This window comes from Chiroxiphia lanceolata, chromosome 7 (assembly GCF_009829145.1).
Source record: "Chiroxiphia lanceolata isolate bChiLan1 chromosome 7, bChiLan1.pri, whole genome shotgun sequence".
NCBI classification, from domain to species: domain Eukaryota; kingdom Metazoa; phylum Chordata; class Aves; order Passeriformes; family Pipridae; genus Chiroxiphia; species Chiroxiphia lanceolata.
Genome location: NC_045643.1, coordinates 390,638 through 411,983, shown reverse-complemented (window position 1 = coordinate 411,983; position 21,346 = coordinate 390,638). Strand labels below are relative to the sequence as shown.

The following is a 21,346-nucleotide window of genomic DNA, read 5'->3' as shown; positions in this document are numbered from 1 at the left end:
GTGTACCTTTCTGCTGTCTTAAAAGAAACAGATGACTTACAAGCCTCCTTTGTTATCAGAGGGTAGTGCAAAGTCCCCTTTATTTATTTTAAAATAATTGTAATAAATGCTGAGCAAAATAAATGCAAGATAAGCAATATACCCAGGTCTTTGAAAAAATCAAACACTTCATCATCTGTATCTACAAAAAATCTCAAGTAAATGAGACCTTGTAAGAATTTCATAAATATTGGTCCTGCCCATGTCCTGGCTCAGCTTTCCCTTGTTTCTTTTAAGATACCTTGGCAAGAAGGTGCTGTGGAGCTCGTTGATATGCAGAGAGCACCTTCCCATCCCACTTCATATGTAAATATTTTTATCTTCAAACAAGTTACAGATTTTCTACCACCTAAAAAACCCCCAAACATGCTCTTTTTGGCATTAGTTCCACCCAGTTATACTAGTTATGGTAGTATATTTTATTTCTAGTTTGCAGTGTTTCCACTCTGACACCTGATATACATTGGAACAGAAATTTTGTAGCCAAAAACTGTGGGAAATTTCAAGATGCCTGCACTGAGTATATCCTTTAAAAGTGAGCAGTGAGGAGCAGCAGAAGCTCTTTCTGTTGTTCTGTAGCTGGTTTCTTGACAGTAATTGCTGGCACCAGCAGCCAAACGTGGCAGCTTCGTGTTCCAAGGGAGAAGGGTGCAGGCAGTGCATCCTTGCTGAAGGGATTCCAGTGCCCCTCGTTTGTCAGCCTGTGACGGGCGAGCGTCGGCTCCTTGTCCACGGATGGTCCGAGACACGGATCAATCCATTGTGCCAGGAAGGCACTGCTTCCTGGGGTGAGCAGGGAAGTGTCTCTGTTCCCACAGTCAGTACTGTGTCTGGGCAAATAACCCCACACAACCCCTCTGTGTCCCACTCCTGCTCCACTAATCTTCCTTTCCTCAGTGTGCCTGGATTCCTCACCCACACTCTTCTTTCCTCTTCAGGGATGCTTTTTCCTGCTGTCCATCCAAATACACTGAGTTGGATATAGTGATGGTGCATTTTGCGTGGTATAATTATTCATTACAAGAGATTGTTCAAGACAACCTTTAAAAGGTCCCTTCCCACCCAAGCCATTCCACGGTAGTGGGAGCTTTGCCAATAAGGATCTCAAAACCCGAGTGCTTTTGGTGTCACATCAGGGTTTGTTGTCACAGGTGCCGTTCTGGCCAGGTGTAGTGGTCTGAAGAAGCCTCTGTCAGTCTCCCCTTGCATCCTGGGGTCATATTTAGCTGCAAGGTGCAGGGTTGGGAAGTGCTTCCTCACCGGCTCTGGTTTCCGGTGGCATCCCAGGTGGTGGTGTCACCTGAGCTCTGATGATACCAATTACAGGCATGGCAGTGATCTTAAAATCTGGATAATTGGGTAGAAATTCAAATACCTTTGAAATTCCAGAAGGGCCGATAACTTGGATCAAATGGAAGGGGATGCCCAGTGAAGTGATGAAGTCACCATTCCTGGAAGTGTTCAGTAGATGAGAGGATGTGGCATTTTGCAGTATGGTTCAGTGGTATTTGGTTGAAGGTTGGAGCTGATGATCTTGGTGGTCTTTTCCAACCATGACGATTCTGTGATTCTGTGAAATCTAATACTGTAGCCCAGAGAAAAGGGAATTTAGTACCACAAAAGAAGTATAACAGGAGTAGTTCATATTTAGCATTTGAGGCTTAGATATAATAAAGTGCTTTGTTGTAAGCCAAGAATAAGCCAAGGTGTGCTGGACACTTGCTTAGCTTGTGGATAGCTCTGGTAATTAATGCATGATGATTATAGGTTATTCTTGTCATATTTCCAGGTGTAAAAGATATGATATAAGCAATGGAATGGAGTTTCAAGGCCTGCTTGTGCTGTAGCTGGCTTCACTCCTCTGAAGTAGATTAATATGGATCTATTTGAATATAAATATTAAAGTGCAATTAAGACAAATAGGTAATTTTCAATCAGCACGTTTGGGGTGGTTTTTACATGTGAATTACTGGAGTCGGGCAGCTGGGCTGTACAGAAAACTGTCATGCAGCATTAGAAGTGAAAAAATCAGCAATGATCTTGACAAACCACGTTTTGTCAGGGCAATGTTTTCGTTTCCTCTGCAGGAAAAGCTCTTTACGGTTGGTTTTTTTTTTATTATTTTTAGTCCAGACGCGTCCGAAAAAAAAAAAAAGCAGTGGCAGAGTGACAAACTGATTGTCCTAATTCCATAATAGCTCAGCTGGCCTCGTGGAGTCAACCCAAACTGGAGGAGCTAACCCTGGGAAGGGGTTGTTTTGCAGGGCTGGAGCTGGAGCTGGTGGTCCATTGATCACAGCCAGGCCCTCACAGCCCCTTCCGTGGCAGGGGGAGGCTCATTAAATAATTACACCTTTGATTAGCTGCTTCAACTGCTCGTTGCCTTTGAAATATGATAGTATAATCTAAAGCTTTTATTAAAAGACAATTTTTCTAGGTGGTTGAGAAGGGATTTTTTTTGTGTGTGTGTGGAGAAAAGGGGCCATAATTTTCTGCTTCACGATAATGAAAAACTGAGAGAAATGTTTCCAATTACCATTTAGTTTTGTCAATTCAAATCTTGTATGTTTATAGTGTATTGGAAAGGCAGTGAAGTCGTTTAGTGGGTCCTTTACCTATTGCAGAAGTTTTGATGGAGAAATATTGCAAGGAGGAAAAAAAAAAAAATTAAAAACATTTTTTAGGAATGTTTAATTAGAGTAACTTTTTTCCCCTGTCACGAGCAGAAGTATGAATGTGTTTTCATTTTTTTTTCCCTTCATTTGGAATGTTCAAAGCTGAATAGAAGCCAAACGTAATTAACTATTAATAGGATTTGAAGTATTACTTTTAGAGTGTTTTCTGGGTTTAAAATAGAGCGCTGGGAAGGATTTCAGTTCTGGAAGAAAGAGGGGGGTTTTTTTGTACCAGACAGAGAATTTTACTTGTGTTTGGAGAAATGTCTGTAACTCAGCACTTTTAGTAATTTACTTTACTAATTTACTTTACATCAGCTTGTTTTTTGAGTATTCTGGAGTCCAGAAAGAGCATATTTAGGACTGTTACCATATGAAATACTTGTTGTCTCTTGGATCCGTTTTTTTAGCCCTCTGGGATGTATATCTTGGTAACATCCATGCACCAAACAGGTGTGTTTGGAAACTTTAGAGTCATATTCATGTTTTCTTTGGAAATCTGGGTTAATAGATAAGCTGTACATATTTGTTAGAAATTATAAAAAATTGGTGGACACATTTATCATCCCTTCCTGTGGCAGGGGTTGGATAAGGGGGTTGGAATGAGAAGGGCTCAAAGGCCCCTTCCAACCCAAACCATCTGAGAATCCTGTGATTTTGTGATTTTATGATTCTGTGATTTTTAAGTTCTGTACACTTTGTGGTTTGATTATTTTTATTTTAAAATTTAGGTGTTGGACGGGTCTAGAAACACAATGTTTCCAGTTTATTTTACTTTTTAAATGTTGTATATTAGATGTGCCTGGGGTTTGGGCTGCCTTTTTTTTAACCCTTTTGGAGGAATTTTTGTCATTGCTTTCACATAGGGTGAGACAATGTCAAGCCCTTTCACAGTCTCAGAAACGAGTTTCCATGGGCTGAGAATCTCCTGAGTTGCATCTTAATGGAACTCAAAGAGTGTGGTGGTGTTGGGCAAACTCCTGTTCTGCTGATCAGCAAGGGTGAAACTGTAGATATTAAGAGTCTCCTAAGAGTAAAAGCATATTTCTGCTTATCAAAATATATAAAGAACTGAATTAGTGCAGATTTAAAGGGGTTAATATGAGGTTTTGTTGAGTATAGTACGTTGAGCATCCTCAGAGAACTTCCCTGGTACCAAACAGATGGATCCTCAGATCACATGTGGGTACATCCCTTCTACAAACATCTGCTGCTTTTAGAAAGAATGGTACATGGTCATGGTGGTAGTAACATATTTACTACAAAACCTAATCAAAACAGGACAAGTAGAGTCATTAACAGAGAATAAATAGCAGGCCTGTTAAAGAAAGCAGGGGGATGGTCACAGCTGGGAAGTTACTGTCTGCACAAATACTAAGAGAGGGGGTGATTGGGAGTGATCAAGTTTAACTGATTCCCAGTTACTCCATATCTTGGCAAAAGGTTCTACTGAAGCCTGGTGTTCTTCTGTGATACCAACATGCCTGTTTTCACTCTAAGATATGAGGCTATTTTACATGCAGAGTGTGTGTTAAGTGGGTATAGTTCAGCTCACAGTGGAGTCCTCAAAAACATCAGCAAAGGGAGACCTCTCTGTGTCTCCAGATCCAGCTGGATTTCCTCCCAGAGCTGCATTGTCATGGACTCCATTGTCATGGAGAGACCCAACAGGTTTCATCTCCCACTAGATTTAAGTATCTTCTGCTTGGATTCAGTGTTTAGGGCTCTCTTCTGATTGTTTTTGGATGTTCAAAGACCTGCAGAGCCATCAAGTAACCTGTACAGCTCCCACTTCAAAGCGTGTGCATCACAGTCCCTGTCTCACAAATGGAAAAACTGCAGCTCAGGACATAGAAAGCTGAAATAAGGGAGTGGAATTGCCTCTGGAAAAGCACAGTGAGCCCAGTCAGTGCCTACCAAGTCATGGCAAAGGCCTCCATGATCTCCAGGCTCTGTGTGCTCTGCAGCCTTTCCCCCTTTGCAGCAACCAGTCTGTAGCAGTTCTTCACCTCACAAGTGTCCTGGTGTATTTGATTTAAGCAGTTTAAGGTTCTTTGTAGGAAAACCACAGCAGAAAACACTTCTGACCCTTCCAAATTTGTATGAGTCTTTTTCAGGTTGGACATCAGGAAAAACTCTTCGCTGAAAGGGTGGTCAGGCATTGGAAAGGGGTGCCCAGGGCAGTGGAGGGGTCACCATCCCTGGCAGTGCTCAAAAACTGAGTGGATGTGGCACTTGGTGATATGGGTGTATATAGCTAAATTCATTCCAGGTATTTGATGTTTGAGAGAGGTGTGTTTCTGGTTTTTTTCTGGAATCTCTAGTTAGAGACACTTCTTAGTGGCTTTTTTGGAAGAAAACACACTTCCAGGAGATACTTCAAATCAATCTGCCTTAAGGATCTTTCTAATTAGTGAGTTTTGCTGTTACATAATGGAGTATTTCTTACAGCTTTTTCTTGGTAACCAGTTGGGGTTGATTTGATTGTTTAAGTGTGTATATGATATAAATAATAGATGTAGATATAATATAGATATAATATGGATATAGATATATAGATATATAGAGTCGGCAACAGGAGCTTTTGTTGAATTAACTTTGGACCCAGCAAGTGAACCCAGACTGGAGAGGCTGAATATCCTGTGATATAAGTGAAAGCCAAACCAGGCAAATAATGACCTGTGGTGCCTGTTCCAGCCTTGTTGGTTGGTAACAACACTGTCATTCCAAAGGCAGGCAGGGTAGGAGGCTCCACTGGGCCCTGGCACATCAGTCACCCCGCAGAGGCTGCGCTTGGCAGTGCCCAGACCCTCCTGCTGATAATCCTGTTGAATCCTCAAAGCCAGGAGAGCACCTGGAGCAAACAGGCTGGAGCCTAATCAGTGGGAAGGGACACACTGGGATGTATCAGGACCTCAGCATCACTGTGGGAAAAGTCCATTTGTTTAAAGAGAAGGGAAAGACCTGACACCTACCACATTAAAATGGATTATTTCATCAATAGGTTAATAGAAAACCAGGCTGAGAGTTCGCTCCTGCTCACACAGCCAGACTCAAACATGCCATTAAAGTGTGAAAAATGGAAAAGGGACTGGGAAAGGGTCTCTGTGCACTGCAGACCGTCTTCCCTTCAGAGGGTGCCAAACCTCGATTTTGCCTATTTATATGTAAATGTTTTAGAGGAAAAACAAGTTCTCTGCTGGGCAATTGTGCCTCTGTAGGTGCTGAGACTTGTTAAAATGAAAGGTTTTTTTCAGCTTGAAGGATGCACCCAGTGAAAACACTTTCAGATTTGATGATGTCACTGCGAATCCAGTCCTCCTTTTCAGTATATGACATAAAAGCCTGCAGATGGCTTTATTAAAACCTCATATGGCTTAACAGCCTTAGCTCTTCAGCTGAAAACCGGGCTTTTTGTTAAAGATTGGAATGACTTCACGTCACTGTTCCTTTTCCCTGGAAGCAGCCGTTTGGTCTGACTTTTGTGGGGCATTCAAAAAGTTCCCTCATAAATACAGAAAGAAAATTTTAAAATTATTGCATCCCAGCACTTGGTATGTTGTGTGATGTCTCTGTCATCCCAAAGGGTGAGGAGCATCTGTGGTGGGAGAGGGGAGGGTCTAAGGTCCCTGAGGAGACCTCTGAGATGGTTGAGTCCAACCATTAACCCAGCACCACTGTGTTCACCACCAAACCAGGTCCCCAGGGGCCACAGTCACACTTGCAGGGATGCTAATCCCACCACTTCCCTGGTTTTTTAGTTGCTGGCAGTGCCAGCAGTGTCCTGGTGTACTTGGATGTTTCATGCAATTGCTGTCTGATGAATCCCAGCCTAAACATATTTTTGATTGAACGTCCTTCTCATGCTGGGATTTCACTCTTGAGGCAAAACACGTCGATTTTAAAGAGGGTGAAAATGTGCTCTCCCCTAATGAGCACAGGAGTGGAGTGTTTTTGAGCAATATTTTCTGCTAATTGTGAAACAGCAGCCGGGAGCTCAGAGAATCTCAAAGTTTGAGTCAATTCTAATAAAATGGGGATGTTACTGTTCTGTGTAAAGGATCGATTTTTTTTTTGTTTGTTTCCAAATAAACACCTTGATTTTGCAGTGATTTGCCAGGGGGGGAAGGAAAGGAGGACCACAAACATTGATTGCATCAATGTCTGCTTGACACTCTTCAGAATAATTAGGTGATACCCAGAGAAGCTCTGGCTGCCCCAGCCCTGGATGGGGCCAAGTTGGACGGGGCTTGGAGCAACCTGGGCTAGTGAAAGGTGTTCCTGCCCGTGGCAGGGGGTGGGACTGGATGGGCTTTAAGGTCCATCCAGCCCAGGCCATCCTGTGATTCTGTGATGATTTTAATGTCTCTGAGCTCAGCACTACAAATAGCATTTGTTGTTAGGAGGATTCAAGGTCATTACATCATCACTTCAATTTTTAAAGGTGATGATGTAAAAAGGAGGTTTAAGGGTGAACTCCAGGCACCAAGTGATCCCTACAGGCTTTTGGAGGAAAAGGAGCTCTTGTCAGGCTGTTCTGTCATGAATTAAATTGCATTTTACAGTAGCTGTTTTGTCTAGTCTTGTATCCTTTGCACAAATACTTCCTGCCTTTTTTTACTTCTCCTGGTCTGTTTTTGTCTATTCCAATAGCAGATCCATTTAATCTTGTCATGTCACGTTGTAGAGACTGAAAGAAAAATCCCTCTCAAGAGTTTTTCTGTCTGGGCCGTGGATTGGAGAGGCTGAGTGGTCCTGTGTGCATTTTCTGTGTGGAGCTCTTCACTTGTTAACAGGCTCGTGCTTGTATTTTACTTCACATGCTTTTTGATGTTTCTTTTCTCCCCTTTTTCATTGATTTTCTTTCTTTCTTTTTTTTTTTTTTTGGTCCCCTTCTTTTTCTTTATTTTTATTCTCTTTTTTTTCTCTTCCCCTCCTGCTCTCTGGACGCAGCCAAACGCAAAGCTTGGAAACTAAACCGTGTTGGTAGCCTGCGAAATATATACAGCAGCAGCAGCACCAACACCGAAGGTAACAAACCCACCCGTCCCAGATGGAAACCTCCTCTCTTCCCCCTTTTTTTAAACCCTCTTCTCCAAAACTTCGTGCTCCTTGCCTCTGTCCCCTCCCCAGTGTGGGCATGGAAGTGAGCTTTGCCCCGAGCATGCCTGTCCCACCCGTGTTTGCAGAGTCATTCCACCTGGGCTTTCCGTCTCTCTGGTTGTGCCTTTTACTTTGCCATTCGTGTTCCTTTCAGCTTTACTTAAATCTTGACCTTTCCCTCTAGTCGTGGAGTGGTGATGTTTAAATTACTTCAGGAACCCATTTTGTCCTTTTATTTATTTTTTTTTTCCAGGAGATACATATATATTTTCCCTTTCTCCGTGTGGGCACTCAATGTAATATTTCCCAAGTTATTACAGTTTTTAAAAGTGTTAGTATCAGGTGTAATGATCTGTAGCCAAATACAATAGTGTGCCGTGACATTTAAGTAACAATCTTAATTTGTTTTGTGCAAGCCTTCTCCATAATGCTCTTTGCAGCTCTGATCCAGAGGCGAGACAGTGCCGGGTCATTTGCATGTGCTGCTCTTGCTTGTAAATTCTGGATATTGTTGTATTTCTAAAGGTCACCCGGTGCCAAAGTTCACAAATTGACTTACATTGCTTTTTTCCCACCCAAGACAGCCCGTCATGCCTTTTGTATAATAGCACATGGAATTTTATATATTTATTTCCCCCTCCCCACACCTCCACCTTCATTTGAACAACACAATTATAAACTGCCTTTTTATATATATATATATTTTTTTTTATTATTACAAATGTCAAAGGTCAGAATTACTTGGAAACCAGGCAAGGAGAGGGGGTCAAAAAAACACTCCAGCACCACCATCTCCAGCAGCATGAAAGAGGGATGGTGTAAGAAACAGGGAATGCAAAATAGGTCACAACTCAGTAATCTCGCTGGAAGGGAGGGGGATTTTTTTTTCTCTTCACTTAAGTGCAAACCAAATGGGTCAAGTAATGGCGAGCGCCTGCCCTAACACTAATTGACTTATTTTGGAATGATTATAACTGTAATATTTTTCTTAATGTCACTGTTTTCTGGGCTGTTGATTTTAGTGATTGCCAAGCGGTGGCATTAAATCTCTTGTAAATTTTAAATTGCGAGCTATTTCTGTAAACAAGTCCCTCTGTTCACATCCTGGTCATTAACCTTTGGTGATTTATATCACCCTCCTTCTTTTGCACAATTACAGCTAGTTGCTCTCCCTGCCAAACAAAGTGTGTGCAGGAAACAAAACTGGGATTTTATTCCAGCTTGTTAAGGCAGCTTTTCTAAAGTATAATTTTATTTTGTTTCTCAGTCTAAACATAAAATTATTACCTTTCAGAGCTGTGAAACTTTTTTGTTCCTTTTCTTTTCAATACAAAATGAGAGAAAATGATTGTCAGATAGTCATAAGATTTGATTGGGGTTTTTTTCCCCCACTTTCCTCTTTAGTAATTTTTAATTTTCCCTATAGTTGCTGGGTTTTATCTCCCAGCCAAATTTTTCTTCTAATCAGCATATTTGTTGTTCCAGGTTTACTGCTTGAGAAGCTTGTGATTTTATATCTACCTGTTACTAAATCGCAGCAGGGAAACAAATATATAGAATTCCCTTGTGTTTCACAGACAAAGGTTTTTTTTAGGGCATGTCTATTTTCAGGGGTCTTTTATCTTACTCATCAAACTAAGTATCAAAGGCACCGTGGTATGGGAATGGGGTCCTGCTGGCCATGGCCCAAGGAGTTTTGAGACATAGAATGAAATTCTAAAATTAGGCAAATGAATCTTTATTTGGATGTTTTCTCCCCCCTAAAACCTGCAGGTTCAGAGTTCTCCATAGCTTTGAGCTGGTACATCAGCCCCTGTGTGAGAGCTGCAGTGGTGAGACGGGCACAAGTCGAGTTAATGAGCATTGTGGGCATTAAAGCCACGTGCTTCCATAATTGTGCCTTCAGAAAAGAGAACGAGGATGGGAAGTGACAGTCCAGGATAACAAATCTGCTCTGGTGCTCAGCTCGGGTTTGCTCAGTTGCACCTATTTACACACCAAAAATATTTCCATCCCTACAGTCCGGGTTCTAAAGGCTTGGAGCAGAAAGCAGCCTCTCAGGTGATTTTTGTCGCTATTTTTAGGTATTCTGGGTGCTTCTGGGTAGCCAGTCTCAGGTTAGGGTGGAGAACTGTGCAGCTCAGCTGTGCTGAGGGGTGTCAGGGTGCCCAGCCTGGTGACATCCTGGAGCATCCTCCGTCCGTGGGGCTCCTCCCTCTTGGCTGTTGGACAGCAAAAGCAGTGCCGTGGGTGGGCAAGGGGGGGATTTTCACAGGGTGTAAGATCCCTGAAGGACTCTACCTTCTGAGGGCACTACAGAATCCTTTAGGTTGGAAAAGCCCTCTAGGATCATCAAGTCCCCCCTGTGCCCCATCCCCACCTCATCCCCCAGCCCAGAGCACTGAGTGCCACAGCCAGTCCTTCCTTGGACACCTCCAGGGTGGGGACTCCAAACCTCCCTGGGCAGCCCCTGCCAAGGCCTGACCACCCTTTCCAGGGAGAAATTCTTCCTGATGCCCTGAACCTCCTGTGGCACAGCTTGAGACTTGTCCTCTTGTCCTGTCACTTGTTCCCTGGGAAACAACACCAACCCCACCTGGCTCCACCCTCCTGTCAGGTGGAAAGGAGGTAAAAATTCCACAGCTCTGTCCTCCATCAGTTTTTATCATTGCAAGAAATCTTACTCTCGTGAATTTTAGGATTTTCCTAAACTCTTAGTTTTCAGATCCAGGTTTTTTCTATAGGAAGCCACTGACAAGTGAAAAGCTCCCTATTGCAGGCAGCCAGGCTTTAAGCAATCCTTTGATTCTCCAGGGGGGGAAAATATCTAGTATCAGTGAGTTATGCTTGAAACAAACCCCACTCTGGTGTTAAGACCTGCTGGAATCACTTGCACCTGCTATCATTGTAGTACTATTAAAATACAGAATTATTTCTCTGTATCAACAGACTGAGGCCGGGTTGGACAGGGCTTGGAGCAGCCTGGGCTAGGGGAAGGTGTCCCTGCCCATGGCAGGGGGTGGAATGAGGTGAGCTTTAAGGTCCCTTCCCACCCAAACTAGTCTGGGATTCTGTGATTTTATGATTTTGCAGCAGAGTGGAAAGGATCATCTTTATGGAGTTTAATGCCTGTGCTCTGCATGCTGTGGTTTAACCTGCATAAAGATATTAAATCTTCATTTTTCCACTCTTCTCAGTTACATATGTGATTTTAAACAGTGCTGGGTCAGATTTGCCAGGCACTGATGGGCAACCTTTAGTTTGGATATTCATGAAGCCCCAACCTCCCTTTGGTTTCAGAGTTAGTGATGCCTTCACTGCCATGGTGCTGTGCCTGTGCAGGAAGTTACATCCTGCATAAACTGAATTTTTAAAGTTTTTTAGAAGTCTTGGCACCCAAATAAAACAACAAGTCCGTATGGTAGAGGGGTTCAGTGCCTTTCATCACCAGTTTGTCACTCGTGGGTAGCAATATAAAACAGTATAAAATTCTTCCAGTGGAACACAACCTTTATCAAGAGCTGTGGGCGAGCAAAAGCAGAGCTCTATTGTCCTGATAGGGTTGATTTTCAAAACTAATTAGATTTAGACACTGGGTTTGGAAAGGGGAGAGAAGTATTAGCATAGCCATGCCCAGTGGGACATGGCACAAATATTTCCTTAATTGAGGCTGCTAATAAACATACATCTGCCAAGCTAGGGGGGTAATTTACACTGGGTGGCAAAAGGTGAGGAGAGTTAACGTTACACAGGATGTAAATAACACAAACTGTGTGTTGTAAACATCTCACAGTGCGTGGCAGGGCACCTCAGCAGCTCCTGCTTGCCACCCTTTTGAAAGGGTGGAGGGTTATGAGGATGGTGCTTGAGCAGAAGAGATTTTTGCGAGAGGGAGGAGGGTGTGATGAAAAGGGAGCTGAACCGGGTCTGGGTGTTACTGGAGGCAGGCATGAGTAGCATTCCAGCTGGAACCTCAGCCCTCCAAGGGCCTTCAGGGGTGTTTGAAATGCACCACTGAGAATCTTCTGGTGCTGCACTTCTTGTTTCTGGGAAGTGTTTGCTGAGGGAGTGGCATCGCCCACCGGACGTGCGTGGTGAGTTACTGTTGATCAGCACCAGCACCCCCTGATGACAACTACCTTGGGCAAAGTCTGGTTGCCTTGGAAGCCAGAATATTTATTTATTTATTTATTTATTTTTATTTCTGATTCTGGCAAAATATTGCCAGATGCCTATGAGAAATGCCCTAAGCCTGGCGAGTCTCTGATTTATACCCATGAAAATGGTTGGAGTTGATGATCTTGGAGGTCTTTTCCAGCCTGAATGGTGCTGTTGCTTTATGATCCTGTGAAAAATAGGAATATTTTTTTGTTTAAAAGCTGACTTTTGGGATGGGTGTAATGGGTGTACTTTCTCACTGTACAGTGCCTGGCAGAGAAGAGCCTTTGCCTTCTCTTGGCTTTCAGTGCTGAAAGGTTGGACCAGGTGATCCTTGAGGTCCCTTCCAGTCTGATACTCGATGATTTTGTGACTTTGAACTGTGCTTGTTCAAACACTGGTGCAAGGTGTCTGTGGCTATTTATACAGTTCTTAATATTGAGAATAAAATAGGTTGGAAGTGGGAATTGATATCAAACTGATTCCTGCACGTCCTTTAGAACAGCTTTTGCCGGGTACCAGGAGGGGTCACCACTTCTGGACACGTGTTTTCCCTACATTTTCATCGACTTAATTGAGTTCTCTGGAACAAGTTATAGACTAATTGTATCCTGTGGTAATTTTCAGTGTAGTTTTCTAAATCTGATCTCTGTCACACACCACAAACACAGGCAGTGGGGCTGTGCCTAAATGTTTGTTTTCTCTTGCACAATCCTTTGCTTCTCAGAAATTGTGTCTCTGGTTTTCCAGAAGTGGGTGGGCTGTGGCAATGTCTGGCTTTTGGCAGAGCAAAATAAATCTGAATTCAGGTTAAATGCAGTAACTTTACTATGGAAAGATTATGGTGAAAAGAGTATCATGGAATCCCAGAATGGTTTGGGTTGGAAGGGACCTCAAAGCTCATCCAGTCCCACCCCTACCATGGGCAGGGACACCTCCCACTAGCCCAGGTTGCTCCAAGCCCCGTCCAACCTGGCCTTGGACACTTCCAGGGATCCAGGGGCAGCCACAGCTTCTCTGGGCAGCCTGTGCCAGGGCCTCCCCACCCTTACGTGCAGCATCACCAGTGCTATTGTGTAACTTTTCGGAAGTGCTGTGGTGCCTCTGGTGGTCTGGGGGTTTTCCTAAAATTCATGGAGTGCACTCCCACTTCCACTAACAGAAAATAAATCCCTTATGCTTTAGGTTCTGTGTCATCACAGTCTCAGGGTTTTGGCTCATTTCCCATCCCAGCCACCCCTCCCACTCTAAAAAAAAGGCAAAACAAACAACAACAACAACAACATTTTAGATATCTCCCATTGGTAATAACTTCCAAATGGAAGTCAGTGGCAGCTGGTTCTTCACACTTTAACCCTTCCTCTGCTGCCCTTTCAGGAAATAATTGATGACTGATTGGCCCATTAACCTTTTTTTAAAAAAAAAAAAAGTTTGACAGCATGAACTTGTGTAATGAGGAGGGATTCCTGGTAAAATCAGGCTGATGGCTGAGTTGCTTGCCCCTGAGGATGCAGAATTAGCCCCGTGGGACCTCGTCTGCATAGAAACTGGACACAATTAGTGTAATATCCGGTGTTATTAATGTAGTTTGGAGTAATTGGGCAGGTTGATTTCGACAGGTTGATGGTGCTAAAATACTATTATAGTGGACCTTTCCATGAATAACTGTTAAACATGGAAAACTGTTTAATAAAATTTTGTGATTGGGCTCACAGGGATTTAAATAGCACAACCTATAATTTGACTGAAGAGTAAAACTGAACAATTTCTTCCTGCTGCCTGGATTCTCCTGTTTCCGTGTGCAGTGGTTAAGGTTGTACAGGTTTGCTCCCTGTCTTTTGTAGGCGTTGCCTGGGGGTGACATGGAGCAGGCAGTGCTGATTTGTTTCACAGTGGAGCTAAGGAAAAACAAATTGGTGTGTTTAAGCAGGGAAGGTGTAGGGAAGGTGTGTTCAACTGGCACAGCTTTTTAGGGACCGTGGAGTCCAGCCATTAACACGGCACCACCGGATTCACCACTGAACCACGTCCCCAGGTGCCACACTCACGTGCCTTTCAAACACCTCCAGGGATGGGGACTCCACCACCTCCCTGGGCAACCCCTGCCAGGGCCTGACCACCCTTTCCAGGGAGAAATTCTTCCTGATGTCCAGCCTGAGCCTCCCCTGGCACAGCCTGAGGCCGTTCCCTCTCCTCCTGTCCCTTGTTCCCTGGCAGCAGAGCCCGACCCCCCCCCCGGCTCCCCCCTCCTGTCAGGGGGTTGCAGAGCCAGAAGGTCCCCCCTGAGCCTCCTTTTCTCCAGGCTGAGCCCCCCCAGCTCCCTCAGCTGCTCCTGCTGCTCCAGACCCTTCCCCAGCTCCGTTCCCTTCCCTGGACACGCTCCAGGACCAGTATCTCGCCAGGACAAACCAGCTTCCTATGTTTGATCACCATTATTCAGTGGGAGATCAGAGGATTCAGTGATGCTGAGCTTGGTTGTGCATAACTCCTTCAAGGTTTGGAATCCTAATGCTGGGACGTCGCCTCAGACTTAAAAGCAGGATGGATTGGTGCAGGAGTGGTGCAGAGACACTCCAATATACACCATGTATGCTGTTGAGTGTTAGTTATATAGTTATATTCAAGTTGTTGCTCTTTGGGAGGTCAGCCTTGCCAGTCCACTGGAGAAGTCCCTCTCATTGTCCTTTTCTGGGTCTGCATCCCTACAGAGTCTTGTGCCTGCGTAAAAAAGAGGAAGCGTGGGGAATTTTTACCTAGAGGTGGAAAAATGACCATCTTGTCTAGCAGGCAGCTCCTGCAGCTTGTACCAGGCCTTTGGCTTACAGGGGAGTGGCGTGGTGGGTGATCAGGTGTAGAAGAGCTTAACTGTGTGATCCTGCAGGAGACAGAGCACAGGACCAAACAGAATTTCATTTATGGTGCAGGTAGTTCCTCTTACATCTTCCTCAGGAACAGGAGAGCTCTGTTTGATGAATGAGGCTTTTCCCACGATCTATTAGTAACATTTTGGGTAATGATTCTACCTGTTTGTTTGTAACAGAGTGTTGCTAAAATAGAAAAGCAGTTGTAGCTGTACAGCTGGATCGTTCACGTTTGGCCCAAGGGAACGGCTGGAGTTATGTCAGGGGGAATTTAGGTTGGATCTCAGGGAAAGGTTCTTCCCCCAGAGGGTGGTTGGCACTGCCCAAGCTCCCCAGGGTTTGGTCACGGCCCCAAGGCTGCCAGAGCTCCAGGAGTGTTTGGACAACACCCTCAGGGACAGGGTGGGATTGTTGGGGTGTCCTGGACAGGGCCAGGAGTTGGACCCTGTGGGTCCCTTTCAGCTCAACATATTCTGGGGTTCTATGATTTCTTTTCCCACTTATTCCACACACTTTCTTAGTAAAACTGCTGCTTCAGGTGCTCTCCTGAACCTGAAAATAAACTTCGACTCCACGTTTATTCCCACCTCAAGGTGCAAAGTAACCTTCTGCTAGCATGGAGTTTATCCAAGCAAACCCCACAGATTGGGAAGACGACTGGCAGTGGCAGCAGTGCTGCCTTTAGAGCTTGTGCTGGATTTGTCCCTTGTCTGTGCCTGCCTGGGGATGACGAGGGAACAGGGTAGTTCGTGCCTCTGAATATATAATAAGTCATTACCAGACAAAATGCTCTTTCTAAAGCTCGTTATGGCTGATGTTCACCAGAGTTTTGTGCTCTTATTATTCTTTTCTTTCATGCTTCATGCGAGCCCTTCCCAATTCCACTTGCTCTGTTTTCAGCTTCCTTGATTTTTTAATTTGCCTTTGGTGTCCCATGTGTAGGTAGAGTGTGTGTCCATTTATTTCAGTTCTGCTGGTATTTTCTTGTGCTGCTCCTCTGGCCTGAATACTTGTCCTTATCCTGCAGTAGCCCTAAGGATATTTCTCTGACCCTCTCTGCTGGCTGCTCAGATCATTTTCTCATCTCCCATATCGAACGTGAATGTTGAATAGGTTGAACTGATTTTAATCCTGTATTATATCCCAGTGATTATTATTATTATCCCAGTATTTATGCTGTGGAGGAGAAAATGTAGGCATCTCTTTAATATATCTGTGCATGTAAAAACTGCTTGAAAGAAGAGGGTAAATTGTTAAATTTTCTGTATTGTCAGCTCTTTATAGTCCATTCATCTTTTGTTTTGTGGCTTTGATTTTTACATTATGTAGCTCTTAGCACCTCAGGTTTAAATCTAAATAGTGCTTGTTGGCCACTTAATGTTTGAGAAGGGTACAGACTTGACACCAAACTCACAAACAGACCCAGGAACTCAGTATTTTCCCAAACCAGGGCTTTATCTACATAACATTTGGAGGGAAAAAGCAGCAGACCCAAACGTTGTTTCCTGGTGCCTTGTGCAGGGATCCAGGCTCAAACCTCAGCCCTGTGTTTGTGTGGTCTGGAATCCCAGGATGGTTTGGGCTGGAAGGGACCTCAAAGCCCATCCAGTGCCACCCCCTGCCATGGGCAGGGACACCTTCCACTAGCCCAGGTTGCTCCAAGCCCCGTCCAACCTGGCCTTGGACACTTCCAGGGCTGGGGCAGCCACAGCCTCTCTGGGCAACCTGTGCCAGGGCCTCCCCACCCTCCCAGGGAAGGATTCCTTCCCAATATCCCACCTAACCCTGCCCTCTTTCAGTTTAAAGCTGTTACGTTATATTGCAGAAATTCTCATCAACCAAGATTGTTTAAGCTAATTGTCAATATCCTTAACTCAGTCTCTTCTACCTATTGTGTTTTTTTTTGTTCAGAACAAGAAGAAAACTTTGAGTTCATCATCGTGTCTCTCACCGGCCAGACTTGGCACTTTGAAGCCACCACGTACGAGGAAAGGGACGCCTGGGTCCAAGCCATAGAGAGTCAGATCTTGGCCAGTTTACAGTCGTGTGAGAGCAGCAAGAACAAGGTATGGTGCACAGAGTAACACTGAGAATAACTGAGGGATCTTGGTTTGGCTTTCAGCATTCAGATGAAAGCAAAATCAAGAACTCTGAATTTTAAACCTGTACTCCTGGAGGAATGCTTGTGTTACACCCACAGCAGAGCTGGGGCTTTCTGAGGGAAACATGGCCTTAGAGGAGCAGGTTTCCACCTTGAAATGCTTTTGTATGATGGCAGGAGGGATTTGTTCTCCTTTCCTGGCAAAATAAATGTTTAAAATCTGAGACATCTTCAGCCAGTGCTCATGTTTGGGAGAACATCTTAAGTCAACGTGTCTGCAAACGCTTCACAGTTAGAGTGCAAGGTGCTGAGTGGTGGTTGAGGGAGAGAAATGGGCAATAACTGTTCAGACCTGTAGATCCTTTAATATTACCCACCTAACAGTTGTCTTTCATGATTTTATATTGCAAGGAGGAGACTCATATTGTGAATTTAATGCCTGTTTTCCTTGCCCTGAGGCACCAGAGTAGATCAAACACCAGTCATTACCATCACCACAATATAATTTGCTTCCCATTGTCTTTTAAAAAGTGTATTTATTTCCAATATGCATTACTAAGGTGGAGGAAAATCACAGTGTGCACGTTTTCTTGCTTTTTGTGGATTCACACATTCTGATGTGTGTTAGGGGAGCACAGAACAGGAATTTTGCACCTTAACACCTGCATAGAAATATTGATACAAAAGAGGATAAAGAGTGGCTGGGAAGTGGCTCAGAGAGACTCTCAAAACATGTCAGAAGAGCTGGCTGGAACAGCAAAGGGCAGGTTTAGGAGGTATCCCATGGAGGAGGTATCTCCACCTGCAAGACCTGGTCCTTGTCCTGCTTGAATCACTTTGTCTCCAAGAGTCCAGCCCTTGGTGCAGGTCACAGTTGGCTTCTCAGAGAGCCCTCCAGACACTTCAGCTGGGTAGAGCTGAACTGCTGAACAGCTGTGTGTTGTGACAGCCTCCCCAGGTCCAGGTAGAGGTCACGGGCAGGTCATCATGGAGAGAATTCAAATGGGAGCCGTCGGGTGAAATCTTGACCTTTTCATGATAAAAAGGTTTCAGCTGCTTTTGCAAACCACCCCTTAGTCTTCATTAGCAAGAGCATGCACATCAATAAAAAAAATTGATCTCAGGAAATACCGCTCTTATTTATCTCCAGAAGCAAACCTGCACTGTGACTGCTGTTCTTGGGAAGGGGGCTCATTTCCACGCTCGATTTTCCTCTGTGCTGTCTCCCCACTTGTTAGAATCCAGGCTGGAGCCCCCAGAAGCCTTGGAGGTGCCAAAAGATCACTATTTCTTGAGAGGCAAACCCAAGACTTGAGGTTTCTTGCTCACATTCCTTCGACCTTGCTCTGCCCTGTGGGTTTGCTGCCGTTGTGTCTCCTCCCTGTGCTGGGTCCTGGTTGCTGATGCCTTTCCTTCCCTCTCCTTTCCTTCCCTCTGCAGTCCCGCCTGACCAGTCAGAACGAGGCCATGGCCCTGCAGTCCATCAGGAACATCAGAGGCAATTCCCACTGCGTGGACTGTGAAGCACAGAGTAAGTACAGCCACTGACTTGAGCAGACCGACCTCTCTTCCTTGACCAAGACCCTCCTTGGCCCAGACTCGTGTGAACACCCACCAGAGGCTTTGCCTTTTCCTGTATTACATCCCAGATGCTGTTTGCATGTTCCTTCTTCATTATGGAGCTTGCTTAATCAGACTTGTTTGATGTTAATTTGTACCTAATATATGCTGCATCAGATGCATCCTAATTTTTTCCCCTCGTTGTTTCACGTGCCACTCTAAATGTCAGCATTTCTGTACTCTCCTTTGAGGATAAAGAGAAAAGTTTGCTTTTTGACATCAGTTACTTCCATTTTCCTCCTTCGAGGGCATGTGTGCCATGGTAATATTTTCAAAGAGGCAGAGCTTGATTGGTCTTCCTTTGGTTTGGTTTTTAGGGTTACTTGTCAGAAGAAACCAAAGTCATTGCTCATTATATCTGGATACTAGAAAACTGATTTGAGATTATTTTTTTCTTCCCCTTTGTGTTTCTTTCTCTTTTTTTTTTTTATTTTCTAAAACATATACTTAGTGTTCAGAAGAGTGTTCTTGAGAATACTTTGAGCTGTGGTTCACCTCACTAACCCTGGCTCAGGTCATTATTCTGGTGCTCTTTAGTTCCAGGGGTTTGCAACAAAGCCACAAAAAGGAAGTTCTCTTGCTCTAAAGCAATTAGTTGTGGGAGCTGAAGGATTGAGAACTTGTGCATTTTTATTTCTTTGATATTTGGAAGTGAGAACTTTTCTTGCAATTTTTGCACATGTTTAAAATGGGAAAATATTCATTTATTTGGGGGGATATATATATATATATATGTATTTTATTAAGATTTGCTGTTTAGGGTTTTGCCTCCTGGTCTAAGCCATTCTAAGACATCCCAGTTTAAAATGGACATTCATACACCAGTGCAAGTGCTTTTGCACAGTTTGGTCTTTATGTTCCACTCGAGGTGACCCAGCACATGATAAACAAGGGGCAGTGTTGGTTTGGCTGGTATTTTAACACCCACAGCCCAAAGCCACTCTTATTTATCAGTGTTCTTTCACACAGGTCTGGTGGTCGTTGAGATTTGCACCAGGGCTTTGATGTAGTGCAGGTAGAAGGCAGGTGAGGTGGTGGAGGAGAGGGATGGGGTCTGTGAGTGCCCTGCATGTATATTTAGCTCATTTGAAATACTCCCTGCTGCCTGAGGGCAGAGCAGGGGGGCAGTGGAGCTCATTCCTGCTCCAGCCTGGCTCTTCAGCTGTGGGTGGCATTTTCCTAGACCCTGCTAACTAGATATATAATATTTTATATTTATATATTTTATAACTGTATATGTTTCTAATATAAATATGTTGTAAATAATATTTCTGATAATTTTATGTCAACATATTTTATAAATATATACGTATGGGGGTTATAATTTATATATCTAACGTGCAGTCCCTTCACTGCAGACAACTTCCCACACCCACACACATCCTCCTGATGCATCTGTGGTCCATCTCAGCTCTGCCCAGAATCCAGCTATCCCCAGTCAGGCACATATCCCAGGATTTATGCAACCAGGCTGGATGTTTAATCAGGAAAATGACTGTGCAAGGAAGCAGCACTGGTTATTTTTTCATTTTTCTCTTTGTCCCCCTTGCAGCCAGGCTGGGTCTCAGCCAGGCTCTCCGTGGGTCAGGCTGGCCACCCGTCCGTGGTGCCAGCAGGAGGGACGTGCCAGGAACACGTTGTAGGGAAAGGGCAGGGTGGCACAGCCCCTTCTGGCCATGCTCTGTGGTGCAGCTTTTGAAGGGGGATGATTTTGGAATCCTGACTGGAACTGTTTGTGTTCTTAGAGATGATTTGCACCCTCATCTTGCCACTTGACCTTCCTGATTTTAAGGCCGCAGTCGTTCCTTTGGAAAAATGTGAGATATTTCCAAAGCAATGTATTTTAAAATGTAAACACACACACAGAGGAGGTGAACCTCAGCCTGCTGCTTTTTCTGCAGGGCTTTGCTTTATTCCCTTTTCTCCCTTCCTGCCCTGCCTGGCATGTCCTCACCCCCAAAAGCCCCAGCTCTCCCGTGGAACACTTACAGAGTTTGCATCTCCACAGAGCCAGATGTTTGGGAGCAAAGGAATATGAGATGTTGCCATCTCTCAGCTCTGTTCAAGAGCCATCAATCTTCCACTTCAGAATTCTCATCCTTCCTCTTTCTAGAGCTCTTTGCCTTTTTAGCACTTTGTGCAGCACTTTGTTTCCCCGGGGAATTTCTGCCTTGTTGGATGTTATTCCAGCAGCAGCTGTGTGCTGCCAGCACCCCAGCCCTTTGGCAGCTTCCAGCTAAAGTTAGTCAAAGTTCTTATTTCTAACATTCCCATCCTAGAGCAAGAGGTGAGGCTAAGTGCTCTTTGGGTGCTGCAGTTTTTGCCCAACATCTGATTTCATATTTCAGAAGGAAACTGGTGGTGCCTTTTCCCAGAGTACTCTCTCTGTCTAGAGAAGCCACTGAAGAGAATTAAATTGCTTTGGCAAACCCAGCTAATTTTTCTGGATTTTGGCTCTTCCAGTCTTACAGAGATGAGAGGATAAATATGAGTCACTCTTTCGAGGTACCTGGAAAACATGGAACATCAGGTCTTTGCTGCTGCAGAGGAAAATAGGGAGGCCTTAAAAACAGAGTCTCATCATGAGTTTGCCAGCCCAGGAGTCTCATCACTTACTCTGGGGTATTTTGTGTTTAAGAGCCAAACCCCAAAGTAATAATCTGGACAATCCTGTCCTACCCATCACAAGATGCAGTTTTATGTGCAGAACAGGAGAAAACCCAAACCTCTCAAGGAATAGGAAAGTTACAGACTTTTCTCTCTCTGCTGTGACTTGAGATGCCTTCACC

The 21,346-nt window shown here is 44.3% G+C and overlaps 1 protein-coding gene across 1 annotated transcript in view; it reads left to right on the top strand.

The window, feature by feature from the left end:
- The window catches only part of AGAP1 (ArfGAP with GTPase domain, ankyrin repeat and PH domain 1), a 310,001-nt gene that overhangs the window by 252,067 nt on the left and 36,588 nt on the right, over positions 1-21,346 (top strand). Inside the window, 3 exon segments of the mRNA XM_032693386.1 lie at positions 7,668-7,745; positions 16,748-16,902; positions 18,378-18,468. Of these exon segments, the coding sequence (XP_032549277.1) occupies positions 7,668-7,745; positions 16,748-16,902; positions 18,378-18,468 (324 nt within the window).